This window comes from Thunnus maccoyii, chromosome 16 (genome assembly GCF_910596095.1).
Source record: "Thunnus maccoyii chromosome 16, fThuMac1.1, whole genome shotgun sequence".
Taxonomy (NCBI): Eukaryota; Metazoa; Chordata; class Actinopteri; order Scombriformes; family Scombridae; genus Thunnus; species Thunnus maccoyii.
In genome coordinates this window covers 8342264-8355878 of record NC_056548.1, presented here as the reverse complement: position 1 = coordinate 8355878, position 13615 = coordinate 8342264, and the positions used below count along the sequence as shown (strand labels likewise).

Here is a 13615-nt window from a genome sequence, read left to right as displayed (position 1 = left end):
AAACTTTCCTCCTTCAGCAGATGAATGTGAAAACAGTCCTCTAATGTCAGACTGTACACATACATAATTCTGCACAGTGAAGCTCAAACATCCAGGAAAAATGAGCAAAACACATTTTAGAGTGGAGGAGGACTTTAAATTCCACCTATGAGGCAATCTAGACACTTTAAAATTATTCACAGCTATAATGTGACCCAAGACTGCACATAAAACAATGAACACCATCAGCCGTGCTTCCACACCTGTAGGATTTGGAGGGCACTGCTCTCCGGGGAAATCCATTCTCTTCAATTTCCGCCCTGAGTGATGAGAGTTGATGCCGCAACTCTGCCTCCATCTGCTCCACTTTAACAGAAGAGGAAACTCTGTATGCGTCACACATGGCTCACCTCTTCATTCAGGATCAAAAAAACATTTAGAAATTGAGATTCTGACAATTCCAGTTATGTGTCCGACATTACATTCAAAAATACAGCTCCTTCAGTCCTGCAAAATCTCTGCCTCCTTAGTGGCCTGTTGTGGTGTATCCATGGAGACGAACATCCAGCAGTCGGGCTTCCTCTCCCCATTTCCTGTCCTTCATGAGGACACAGAGACAGTGTCTACATTTGATCTGTAGAGGGCTCTATCGTTTCACTGGAGTCCTCCTTTTGTTAGGATTATATGATGTCAGTGCTTTTGGGCTTTTTAGATACTTACCACAACAACTATCATTTGTAATATACAGTATGTGAGCGATAAATTATGCACAGTGCATCAGTTGTTGAGCAGCACCTACCTCAGCAGTCATGCATCCTGCATTCAGAAACCTTGACTTAATCTCAGTGGGTCCATTCTTCTTGGATACAGTGTGTGATTGGTTCTTAGCTCATGATGTGATTATCCAATAGCAAATCACCTCCGCGGTGCCTGCAGAGGCAAGTCTGCAGCTGTGCAATTCCTCTAGGGACAGAAATAAAAAAGGTATATCAAAAAAACCCCAGATATTCAGTGGTTCTTTAAGCTTTATTTACATGCACCATCTCTGATACAACCAAGAGAGAAACTGGAATTACAACTGGCAATGTCAACTTGATGTCCTTTTTTTTGTAGGAGCAATAGGAAGAAATGAAGTATGGATATTGGCAGTGAGTGTTACTCAAAATAAATGTAGAAAATAACAAAGCGTCAAGTTATTTTTCTGTAGTTTTAAGATTAAATCATCCATGTGAAGCTACAAAAATTATAATTGGAAGCACAATTGTGCAGAACATATTTCTGTTAAATAAACACTTAAGCTAATGGGATTCGATATTTCAGCTCAAATCCATATCAGTTAAATTCATCAGGATGTAACATCTTAGATCTTCTTAATAACTCTAATAGGACACAATTTCAGGCATCACTTGTCTATGCTTTGTCAGTCCTGATCAATACCCGATTGAGGTGGAAAAATGTGGGTGAGTTTGAACAGACCACCAAAAAAAAAAAAAAAAAAAAAAAAAAAAAAAAAAGGTGCTTTGCACAGCTCTGACTCACTACACATGTGGGAAAGGAAGTAAGAGGAAGAAATTAAATAAATAAAACCAACATGTCTTCTGAAATGGTCAATTTAGGGAGAAGACATTCACTGAAAATGTCATAAAAATGTAAAATAAAAATTAAAAAAGTCATCCTGGTGTTCCTACAAAAACTGTGCTGATGTAGATTTTTTTTTGCCCTTATAGCACTGGTTCCTACTATTTATACACTGTATATCCTCCTATTTCCACTTATTTAAATGCAGAAATATTTTGGCAATATTTAAAATACTGTGGTTGTTTCTTTCATAAATGGCAAAAAAAAAAAAAAAAAAAAAAAAAAAGGCTCTAAAGATACTACACAATCTCCTCTCACTGGGTTGGAAACATAATTTTACCCAGAACCTGCTGTAGTGCTGATAACAAAGGGAGGCTACTAATGCCGCTCCATCTGCAGCCACTCCCTGCTATCTTCTTATTTATAGCACCAAATATTGTAGTGCTGTGGCGTCTCCAAGTGTGATTATTTTATTCCAAATAGTCCTACGTGTTTGCTAATGTAAATGTTGTCAACTAGAGCTAAATCATGTTGATTGCTAAACACTGTCCTTAATTCTGTCCTAAACTTTGTATACTGAGCAGTACTTCCAAATATTGCAGTAAGTGGAAGAAGAGTAGGAGGAAGATAGCGAAGAGGGGTCTGCAGCAGAAACACCATATTATCAAGACTTCATTAATGCACCTTTAGAAGGAACAAAATTTACAGTAAGGTCACTAAAATCACAGGGTAAAATTTGCTAAATAAAAATAAAACATTACATACAAAAAACCACACAATGTAGATCAGTTCACATCTTGATAACATATTACCTCTACAGATTGATATTTGGTGCGTGACTCGGTGCATCAATGGGAGAAAAAAAAGAAAAGAAAAAAAGCTTTTTGTAAATTTTTAAATCTTTTAGTCCGGTTTAGGGCTACGTACTCTCAAAGAAACTTTAAAAAAAAAAAAAAAGCTTGTCAAGTATCCTCCACTGGAACGTAATAATGCAACATTCTCTGCAGCTTTTTCTGTAAACAGGCTGTCACCCACAACAGGCTGACAGCTGGTTTGGCAAAAATGTTGGTTTAGGTATGAAAGGGTGTGAAAGAGGAGAGAAAGCAGGGTGAAAACATAATTCATCTTCAGTTTCATGTATCACTTTGTGACGAGTGATTCCCTGAGACTAACACGAGTTGATGTTTTTTTTTTTTATATAGTTTTAACAAAATGTCCCATAGTTCCATTCCAGTCAATACTGTTGTTCACACCGCCCAGGTATTGATCTTTTTAAAGGATTTTTTTTTTTCTCCACTCTAAAGACACTTATGTGTGTCTCAGACACTTAAAATACAGTACCGAACATAATCCCTCACATTAAAAATAATGGAAAAAAATACTACATGAATACACTTTTACATACTTTCTTCCCTCTAGTTGCACAATGCAGGACAATGAAACCCAATTTACATTTTCCCCAATTTTTTTTTTTTTTTTTTTTTGATCATGCTGAGCTCTGTTAGAGCTTCTCAGCTTGGGACCCAGCTCTGAGGGGAGGTCTGTTTCGAGCTCGAGAAACTTCCTGAATTCCTGTTGGCGTTCTGGGCAGAGGTGAGGCGAGAGTCGAAGCTGAGGTCCAGGCAATCTGCGTCCATCAGTTCATTGCGAATGATGGAGTCCATGTCACACTCGAGACTGCCGTTGAACACATCGAGGTCCAGATCAGCGGGAAAGCGGTCCTGGCCGGACAAACCAGAGCCGAGCTGCATAGAGGCGTTCTTGCTGGGAGACTTCAGGTGCGGCTGCTTGACGTTAGGGTGGCCGGCGTCGCCGCTCAGCCCCAGGCCTCCGTTGTCTGAGGTTGACAAGCCAGCTTGCCAACCAGGCACTGAAGAGCTTTGGGCCTGACCTGCGGTGGTGTGGTTCACCAACACGTGATCTTTGCGCAGCAGCATGGCATTACGGCGGGAATTCTGCAGGGTGATGGCGGTGCTGGCCTGTGACATCAGCGGGTCGGACTGGGTGAGCATGACGTTGCTGTGGCTGTGGGTGTCCAGGCTGAGCAGATCCTGCAGGGTCTGGTGGTCGCTGAAGTGGGAGATGCAGGAGAAGGTGGTCTGCTTGTTCTCCTGGATGGTCTGCATGGGCGACTGGCGCAGGCTTGTGATGGACGGTGGGCTAAAAAGAGGGTTAGGCCCGTAGCTGCCAGAGGGGCTACCTGAGCAGCTGAAGGTAAACACTGAGCTCCCCTGACCATTGGCTCCGTTGTCTTCCTCTCCAGGAGGAGGCTGCTGGGATGCTGTCAGGCTGATATTGTCTAAAAGGTCATCCATCAGGTTGTCAGAGAGCCTGTCGTTGAGGTTCATGGTACCTGCCAGGTCAGAGAGCCCTGTGGGCCCCGTGGACGGCGACATGCTGCTGGGGCTGGAGTACAGCATCGGGGAGAGGGGTGAGTCATCATCAGGCACCTCGTCCAGCTCCAGGTTGGCCAGAATTGGTGACAGACGACCGCTCAGTGTGCTGGCGTTGGAATTGGTCCGGGAGCGGAAGTCTGTCCAGGCGTCCAGCTCGTCACTGCTGCGGGAGGTGGGACTTCCTGTCCATTTGGAGAGGCTTGAGGAGCTCTCTGAGCTACCGTCTTGGGCAGCCTGCAGCGAGGCTTTCTTCTTGGTGGCACGTCCTCTGGCTCCCTTGATGTACTTGCTGTTATCCATGGATACAGCTCGTCGTCGTGGAGCTTTCCCTCCTTTTCCACCCTCTGGGTTGACCATCCACCAGGAGCTTTTCCCTGTTCCTTCATTCTGGACTTTCACAAAACGACTATGGAGGGACAGATTGTGTCGGATGGAATTCTGCAATGAAAACAAATAAATTCAGTAAAATATATGTATGTGCAAAAGCATTTCTTAATATAAATATAAGCACATACCTACAAGGTAGTTTTTTATAAGCTCAGTCTTATTGATGTTTTGGCAATCATTTCTATGAGTTATGATAACATATGATAAGATAAAACTACCTTTGGTGGGACAAGAAATCGAATGATCAGAAAGGTTGTAAACAAACCAGCATATTAGGGAGATTATCTACTAAACCACTTTATTACTTTATAAAACAGAAGGAAAGCACACCTGAAATGTCAATAAAAAAAACTCTCACTGGACAGAATAACTGTTCATGCACAATTAGGGCAAAAACAGTAAGTCACAGTTGAATCAGAAAGCTGGTCTGTAAACTGTGATAGATGGTTTAAACAGACAGTAGCTGTTCTGGAGCTTTTGATCGTACCATGTGAGCTTCCTCAGCAGATGGAATTGTAGATGTTTAGATTTTCATTGTGAAATTTGAAAGACGTTTGAACTTTCAATCTCAACTTTTAATAAAACATGGGCAAAGAGTCCTTGAAGTGCTCAGAAGAAGGGAAATTTGAATATCTGCAATTTCATGACAACTGATCATCTACTGAGGAAAACTGAAAACTTCTGAACAACTATTAAATTAACCTTGTGATGTTTTGCCAGTTTGGATAATTATTTTACTGCTCATCTTTGTTTTTTTCTACCAAAAAAGTTCAGCTAACCTAGGAGTTTGTTTAAAACCTGCCTGATTGTTTCTTGCCCCGTTGAACTTCTTTTTAGTGATGCCACCAGTTCCCTGATCTCAGCAGTTAACTTGAGGAGTCATTGTTAGGATGAGTAAGATTACCGAAAATGTGAAATTCAAGAGCCAGGGTGTAATAAACCAGAATTATCCTTTAAAACATTACTGCACTTTCTGTGGAGATACAGTTTTTATAAGAAATAGTCAGCCTGTAGGTACAGTATATGCACTTTGGGTCACCATTGTTCCACTGAAGATAAAAGATGAAGACCATTAACAAGACATCCAATGCTGTAATGCTGTCATTTTGGTACTAAATTAACTATTACTACAGAGTACTGTGAACAAATCTTACACTGCAGTGTCTTCTAAGAGACACTTTTCTTTGCACCTCACACTGTGACCTATTTCTGGCTGCTGGGGAAGGTCTACAGGATTTCCCTGGAGATGCTCCCAACCATGTACAAAATTAAACAGCTGGAACGTGGTCACACTGCAGCAACAGAGGGAACTCTGCAGAGATCTCCGCAGCCCAAAGGCCAACTTCACTGGGAGAGGGTCCAGCATAATTCTCTTAAGCTTGATTTAACTTGCGTAAACCGAGGTCCTATTTAAACCCATCTCTCAGAAGATTAAACTAATCAAACACCAAACGAGCTCCAACAAACTACAGCTAGACAAAGCCTTCAGTGGCCTTCAAAATGTGGATCCTATAAAAAGTAGCTGTGAAGGAATTCGCTCTCCAGCTTTGTGATGACTAAGTGATCACAAAGGAGGGCTGGCCACAGTTATCCTCTGAATACTATGAGTCAACAGAATGACCCACTGACATCAAACTTCCAGCAAAGCCCTCGCCTCAAGCCAATTAAAGGATTAGGGCAACTAGCAAACACTTTCATCACTCACAACAACACAGCACATGTGAGTCAAACATATACATCAGGTACCTCATCGCATTGCAATCTTCTTGTTTCCACACACTATAGGTTCACTGGAAAGGTAGATGATATTTGTTTCTCACTCAGAATTAACCAATAACCTTCTAGTTAGGCTAAATGACTGACTTTAAAGGATAAGGCTGCTGTTTTTATGTTTTTTTTCCTTATTGTCAACACATCCCATGAACAGATCAAAACCAACACTGTGTTAGTCCATCTCTCAGTACTTTCTGACTTGCCCAGCTTGTCCGCAGCACTGAGCCACAAGATGATTGGTTCCTCCTGAAGGAATAGGTCATAAATATATAGTTTTCACTTTTTAAAAAGATGAGAAGAAATTTCCTAAAGCAGAATGGGTCTGTAATGTTTAGCTCGCATTAATCAAACAGGAATGAAGGGTGCATTGGCTGGGAACAACTAATTTTCAACTGCGGATTAACACACACACACTAGTGCGTAATTTCAGCAGCAGGATGATGTATGTGGGATTCACTCAAAATAAACTGGTGCACATGTTCATCCTAATGACGGAACATGTCAGCCAGTGCAACTGTGCTGCTCATGTATGTGTTTTAATAGTTTTTGGACAATTAGCTCAATGGCACAGAGGAATAAGAGACAAAACTACGGGATCGATTCATTGTTGGTTTTGGTCTTTTCATTAGATTTGTTGACAGTAAGAAAAATGCAAAATACAAGCATAATAATTAAAAGCAGATGAATCTCACACAGGGGGAGCGACTCAGGCTTTGTTTGCTTTTGATTCCTTCCTTTTTTTTTTTTTCTTTGCCAGCACCTGTGTCCGGACAGGATATGGATGTTTTTAGTATTTCTACTTTTCTCCAAAGGTTGAAAAAAAGGAGCCTGAGGAAAAGTCTTGACCTTGTTGAATTCGGGTGAAAATGTACAGACATCATCCCTTAACAACAAGCCATAAATAAACATCCAACACTATTCACTATTACAAACATCATCCCATCTGTCCACTGTGCACTAATGTCGTACACCAAGAAACACATCATCCAGTTGAATTTGAAATGTCTAAAAAGTATTTTCAGTTTCTCTCAGAATGTGTTGTTTTTAAATGTGCTCTATAAATAAATTGACTTTCCACTAATCAAATTATGCCAAATTGAGCAAAACAGATTCGAGCTTTAGTTCCACTGCAAGTTCAAACATTTTATTAACTTTGTCGCCCGATTTCACTCGAGCTTTTAGTCGTTTTAATGTTTACTCAGGTGCATCCGTAGTAAAAGACACATGGATGCTTGTGATTCTTTGTGGTCGATTTAATAATGAAACTCTTAAGTCCTCTGAAACACATTTGTTCTTTTTGTTGACTTGATTAACATCAAGGCGCAGAGCAAATATGGATTGAAACCATAATTAATGGGTGAAGATGCTCTGATCTGAACCTTTTCTCTGCAAACACAGATTCCTATAAGATACTGAAACTCAGTGTGTCAGTACTGAGTACCAATCTGATACCACTGCTCTGTTTTAAAAAAAAAAAAAAAAAAAAAAAAAAAAATCAAAAATCTGTGTAACAGCTCCCTCACTGGTATAAAAAAAACAATATTACGCTTCAGAAATTGCCGTGGTCCTATAAATTGAGGTGTCGCCTGTGTTTGAATTAATGAAACAGTGAATTTCATAATGACATCGACAAACAAATTATATATATAGATATTTAAAGTGGTTCGATCATGTCTGGCTGAAACTTGATCCACTCAGTATGGTCAGTATCAGGCCGATACCGATTCCACAGATTGGTTTGGTACATCTTTATTTTCAGTAGGATTTGAATATTGACAAGTTCTAAGTAATTAAAATGAAAAAAAGAGTCTCTTTTAGACACCTTAGACAATCGAAAGGCATGATATTGGATAAATTTGATTCTTTCAATGCAAAAATTTATAGCTGAACGTGTTGACATGACACCAAAGAAACTCTGTCTTTAAAAAAACGAGCCAAGACATTTATTTATTGCACTATGTTAATCATCCCATTACCTACAGGGAGTAGACACAATAAAAACAACACCTGCCCTGTTCAATCTAATGCAATCCAACATAACAGCCCTGCAGTAAATAAATAAACCTTTATGGCACTTCAGTTTTGGCTGAGACAACTCTATGGTCGTTTATGAGACCATAAATTACAGTGTTTCTGTATTGGATTTCATTATATTACAGCAGGTGGACAAAATAGCTGTTATAGCTTTGCAATATAGAACGGTTCAGTGCATTATCTTGTAACCTACAACATACAGATGATCAAATGATTAACTCATCTCCTCTTGGATGGAAAAAAACTGAACGTTAAAAGCTTTACTAAGGCAGATATTACATTATTTGATTGAATTACATAACACAGGTGTTGCTTTTATTGTGTTTACCTCCTTTATACAGCTAGTAAAGACTGCAGAGTCTTGTTGGGGTTTAAGATATGCATCTTATCCTGGATTACATGTGTAATTTTCTGTGTGGTAAAACAAACAATGTACAGAGTAGCAGCTACAGCCACCAGACCTCCCTCTTACAGAAAAAGCTAGTAGCCATAATTTCACCTATTAAGCGTCAGAAGTGTTTAATTTTCTGCATGCTGCACAGGTACATACAGTATGAGCCATAGAGCGTTTAAAAAGATAAATCACAAAGAGCAAACTCCTGCCTTCCCCTCCCCCACGCAGTTACAGCAGTGCTGCAGCACCCTTTGAGCAAAGCCTCGTTCTGAGCGGGGACTGGAGCAATGCCAGTTTAGCCAGAGCCAGATCCAAAGAGAAACACTGAGCTTCTCTCACACTGCTACACATTGACCTACATAATTTATAGTCAGCTGATTGATTCTTGTGCCCAGGGGCCACATGAAAAGACAAGTGTGGCACACAGCGGGGCCGAGCCGCTGGCCGGTCATCCATAGGAGCTGTATATTACGTTTGGATTCACTACAGAGACAAAATGAGAAAATTTTAACCTTGTGTTGGAGCTGCAGACAAAGCTTGTCATTTAATCTGAGGTCAGTGTGTTTTCCTGGTTTGTTGTTGGCAAGGAGACATATGACAGGTCTTGATTTACAACCATTCAGTGCTACCCTGAACATACTGGGGACATTTTTGCATGACTACCCCCCCCCCCCCCACCACCAGCACCTCATGCAGATGACCCAACCTTAAGCTGATTGCTGAATGTCACACAGCTACAAAGCATCTCCTAGGAAATGCTGATGTCAGCACTTCTGAAACCCTAACATTAACCCTTTCCTCTGCAAGCCAACGTTTGCTTGCAACCACTGAATGCATCTGGCGGCAAATGAGCATCCAAACACGTATGCAAACCGACCGCCACCAGTCAGAAGTATTAACTAAACAACTGATTCTGTGCAGATTAATCAGTTATTAGCATTGATTTGTTTCTCCTGTACACCAATATCATCTTACATCAGCATGGGGAGGTTTAAAAGCCACAATCTTCACTGTTAACTGTCATTTCTCCATGAAGAAACTCCATGGAATCGGCCTGCATCCCACATCCACAGTTGTGCAGGATTACAAACCCATTTCCAGAGTTTTTTCTAACCCCCCCTTTCCCCATCTAAATCCTGCAAAGCTCAAAGCTTTCATCAGTCTTGATTCCATGACAGATGAATTGGTTTTCCAGGCTGAACTAATCCTTAAAATCAAACAGAAGCAGGGCCCCACTGTAGCTTGTAAGAAGCCTCCGTGCTGCAATCTGAGCAGTTTGTCTGAAAGTGAAATTAACTTTGCATCGCCTGTTATGAGTTTCATACCTACTTTGCTCTTAATGCAGGGACAGAAACTGGATTTGTGTGTACTGATTTTTTTTTTTTTTTTTAAAAAGGTGCAGAACTAATGGTGTATGTAATTTGATGCACACACTATTACAACTGTACCTTTATATTTTGACAGCAGCTTGGATCATATGTCATATTACACCATGTGTTTTGTTAGGCAGCCACACATTTCACCAATTCCCTGCTGATTATCTACACTGACACTCAAATATGCCTCACAATGAAGCTAAAAATATACACTAAAAAATCACCCTGTAAATGGTGGTGTCTGCAAATAACACAAAATGTGCTTGCACCCTCCTCCTCTGCTCCTGCATGAACAACATCTGTGTGTGCATTGTGTGTGTTTTTACATGACCACAGTATGGTCTTTGTTATGATGACAGCACCAGCATGTCACCGCTCACCTTCCAGCCAGCAGAGCTGTTACTGTCGCCTTTGTCCTTGAAATATGGCACAGACCTCACCATCCAGTCATAGATTTGGGACAAGGTCAGCCTTTTCTCGGGGGAGCTCTCGATGGCTTGGGTAATGAGGTCTGCATAGGAGTAGTTGCCCCAGGCGTTCCTGCGGGCGGAGGACTTCCTCAGCTGCTGGGAGGCAGAGCCGCCCGGAGCCGCTGCGGGGGTCTGCCCGGAGGAAGGGGAGCCGTCGGCGGCCTCCTCCTTGCTGTGGCCGCGCTGGACCTCCACAGGCTGCGAGGCGGAGCTGCTGCTGCTGCTCCTGCTCGGCTCCCGGGCTTTAACACCACCACCACCGCAGCCTTTCTGAGCAGCGTCGCTCTCCGTGCTGCCACCCTCGTCATCCTCTTCCTCGGGGATTACGTCAGTGTCATTTGTCCCGGGCTTGCCCGCACCAGACTCCGGTCGGGGCAGCGGCCAAGTGCAGGACCGTGGCCTCTTCTGGGGCTCGAAATCCGGATCTATCTCAACGTTTAGAGGAGGCTCGTTGCCATTGCGCGGCGCCTCAGCCATGTTAATCGCAATATCTCGGTCGTCGCACAAAGGGTTATAAAATCACTCAGGTCGCATTCCATCAATGTTGTGTGCAGGTTTCAGGGACAGTTTATTTACTATGCAACGATATGCAAATATCCAGTCTGCAGCCCGGTCCCCAACACGTGTCTGTCTGTCTATCCTGCTCCTCTGTGCGGTCTATCCGCAGCACACAGAGCTGATCCGGCTGACCAGCATTAACAAAACATTGCCTTTTCTCGTGCACAGCCCCACACCCTGGCCAACATGCATTGCAATTTTTTTTAATTTTCTTTTAATTTTTTTGCCAAATGTGGAGTTAACGACGCGGGGAAGGGAAGAGAAGTCAGCGACGGAGAGTCCTGGAGGAATCCGTACGGCGTTCCTTTACAAGCGCCCGCGTCCCGCACCGCGATCCTGCGACGTGCATGCCACACACACGAAAAAAGGTCTATTACTACATGCAATGCCAACACATCAGCCTTATCATTCCGTACACAGCTGCCATCTTGACCATTTCCTTCCCCCCCGCCCCCCCAAGTTCTTTATCATCCGTGCAGAGAGCTGCCAGTCGCCTTCTCTCCAGATACCATCAAGGCGGAGATTTCTCAAGGCCCCTGCAGCTTTTTTTTTTTTTTAAAAGAGAGGTGCTATTGGAGAAATGCAAAAAAAGAGGCTCAAATCCGCCCTGTCAAGAGCTGCAAAATAATGATGTATTGTGGCTGTTCATGTCTGGCATCTTGAACAGGCCAGCACGGTGTCCTCCGTGTGGCCAGCAGCCTGCAAACACACTTCATTCAATCTGCTGCTGTTGCTGCTGCTGCTGCTGCTGTGGTTGGCGCAAACGCTCCGAGTCCAAGAAAGAGGAGGAAAAAAAAAAACACGACCCTGCCCCCTGGACTGCACTGAAATTAAAGAGACAGTGTGTGGAGATGTCCGCTGGGCAGTGACATCACTGTTTTCAGCTTGTACACCGTTTTATATGACCCATCTGGCAGGGAGCCACTTGTGCTCCATAATATTACTAAAACTGAAGTATTCTGCTGTTATTTGACTTAGATATTAAAAGTAGAAGTAAAACTACAAGACTACTGTTTATCTGTCCTTGTTGAAAATTATGGAATACAAAAGAAGATTTAAAGGTGCAGTTTGTAGAATTTAGTGGTATCTAGCAGAACAAATTTGGCGGAAATGGAATATAATATTTATAAATATGTTTTAATTAGTGTAAAATCACCTGAAAATAAAACTCATTGTTTTCATTACCTTAGAATGAGCCCTTTATATCTACATACGGAGCTGGTCCTTTTCCACGGAGGCTGCCATGTTTCTACAGTAGCCCAGAACGGACAAACACGTTTTTTGCGAGTTCCTGGGCCACTTTAGGTTCTTCCCATAGAGGTTCTCCTACATGCTAGCAAAGGGAGGAGTATTCAGTTGGTTGCAATCTGCAACCTCACTGCTAGATGCCACTAAATCCTACACACTGCACCTTTTAAGGACCAGTGTACCTACCTATGGTTTCTGCAAAACTCGCGAAAAATGTGGAAGGCCCTCTCTGGAGCCAGTGTTTGGTTTGTCCATTCTGGGCTACTGTAGAAACATGACGGTGCAACATGGTGGCCTCTGTATAAGGCATGGATGTATAATAAGCGCTGGATAAAGTGCAGCTGCTCAGTCTTGCAGCCAGTTATTCTCAGTGGTCACTCACAGTATTGCGGCGAAAAATCCCCCCTGCGGCCCAAAAAGCGTTTTCCCTATAGATGACCATTGTAAAAGAGACGACTGTAAAACTGTTGACAGAACAACTTGAACTGCAAACAACGTCAATTACAACTCTTTTTATTGTGAACTTTTGATCCATAGAGGTTTTATATTTGTAAAACTTTCCTCAAGCTGAGAAAAGCAATTTAATAATCTGACGTCATCACAATATAAAGTCTACAGGCCGACCAGGAACTCGGGGGCGGGGCCAGCGGGGGAAATACTACTGTGCATATTCACACAACACTGAGGCAAACCTGGAAACTTTTTTTGGTGTATGCGCCAGCCAAGCAATTCCTATAGGACTGAATGGGCGCCATTTTTAGTCCAGTATCCAGCTCTTATAATACATCCATGGTATAAAGGGACCCGCTCCCTATGTAGATACAAAGGGCTCAAAAACATGGTAACAAAAACATGTTTCTTATTTTCAGGTGATTATACACTAATTAAAACATCCTTATGAATATTTTATTCCATTTCTGCCAAGTTTGTTCTGCTAGATGCCACTAAATCTTACACATTGGTCCTTTAAAGCAGCATGTTGAATGTGGAAAAAAACAACATAGGTGCCATTAAATACAAAAATAATGTCCACCTGTTGTAATATAAACCAATCCAACACAGCAACACTATAATTTACAGCCTCATAAATGACCACACATCTGAATCAAAACTCTCAGAGGATAAATATGACTCAGAGGTTAATGTCTTTATTTGCTGCTGGGCTGCTGTATTGAATTGCATTAGATTGAGAAGGACAGGTGTCGCTGCAGTTCAGGGATGATTAACATGTTTAAACATTTGGCTCGTTTTGCTAATGTCTCCTTTTAGTTTTTAAAGATAAAGTCTGTATGACATCTGTCAGAATATAATAAAAACAAGGCCATCAGGCTTGTCACAAATAACAAATAAATTCTATATGATTTTCTTACCTGTAACCAGAGCTGTAGAATACCAACAAGGACGTGTCATGTCCTCAGTTTT

At 42.0% G+C, this 13615-nt stretch overlaps 2 protein-coding genes across 9 annotated transcripts in view; both read right to left on the bottom strand.

The window, feature by feature from the left end:
* si:ch73-242m19.1 overlaps nucleotides 1-2468 on the bottom strand; it is a 28549-nt gene extending 26081 nt beyond the window's left edge. For 5 of the 8 annotated variants that reach the window (XR_006100462.1, XM_042437058.1, XM_042437055.1 and 2 more), the window contains exon 1: nucleotides 243-647. Coding sequence is in view for 7 of the 8 variants with exons in the window: in XM_042437058.1 (XP_042292992.1) it covers nucleotides 243-382 (140 nt within the window). In the remaining variant the exon portion in view is untranslated. Of the gene's footprint in view, nucleotides 1-242; nucleotides 721-778; nucleotides 943-2369 lie in introns of those variants that run through there. The other 3 variants (XM_042437053.1, XM_042437059.1, XM_042437054.1) reach the window with 3 other exon arrangements.
* On the bottom strand, nucleotides 987-11930 carry foxo3a (forkhead box O3A). Its single transcript, XM_042437145.1, has 2 exons — nucleotides 10298-11930; nucleotides 987-4391 (listed from the first exon to the last, which is right to left on the bottom strand). Exons 1-2 carry the CDS (start codon nucleotides 10862-10864, stop codon nucleotides 3069-3071), a joined length of 1890 nt encoding a protein of 629 aa, XP_042293079.1. The 5' UTR covers nucleotides 10865-11930; the 3' UTR covers nucleotides 987-3068.
* Nucleotides 11931-13615: the final 1685 nt, after the last annotated feature.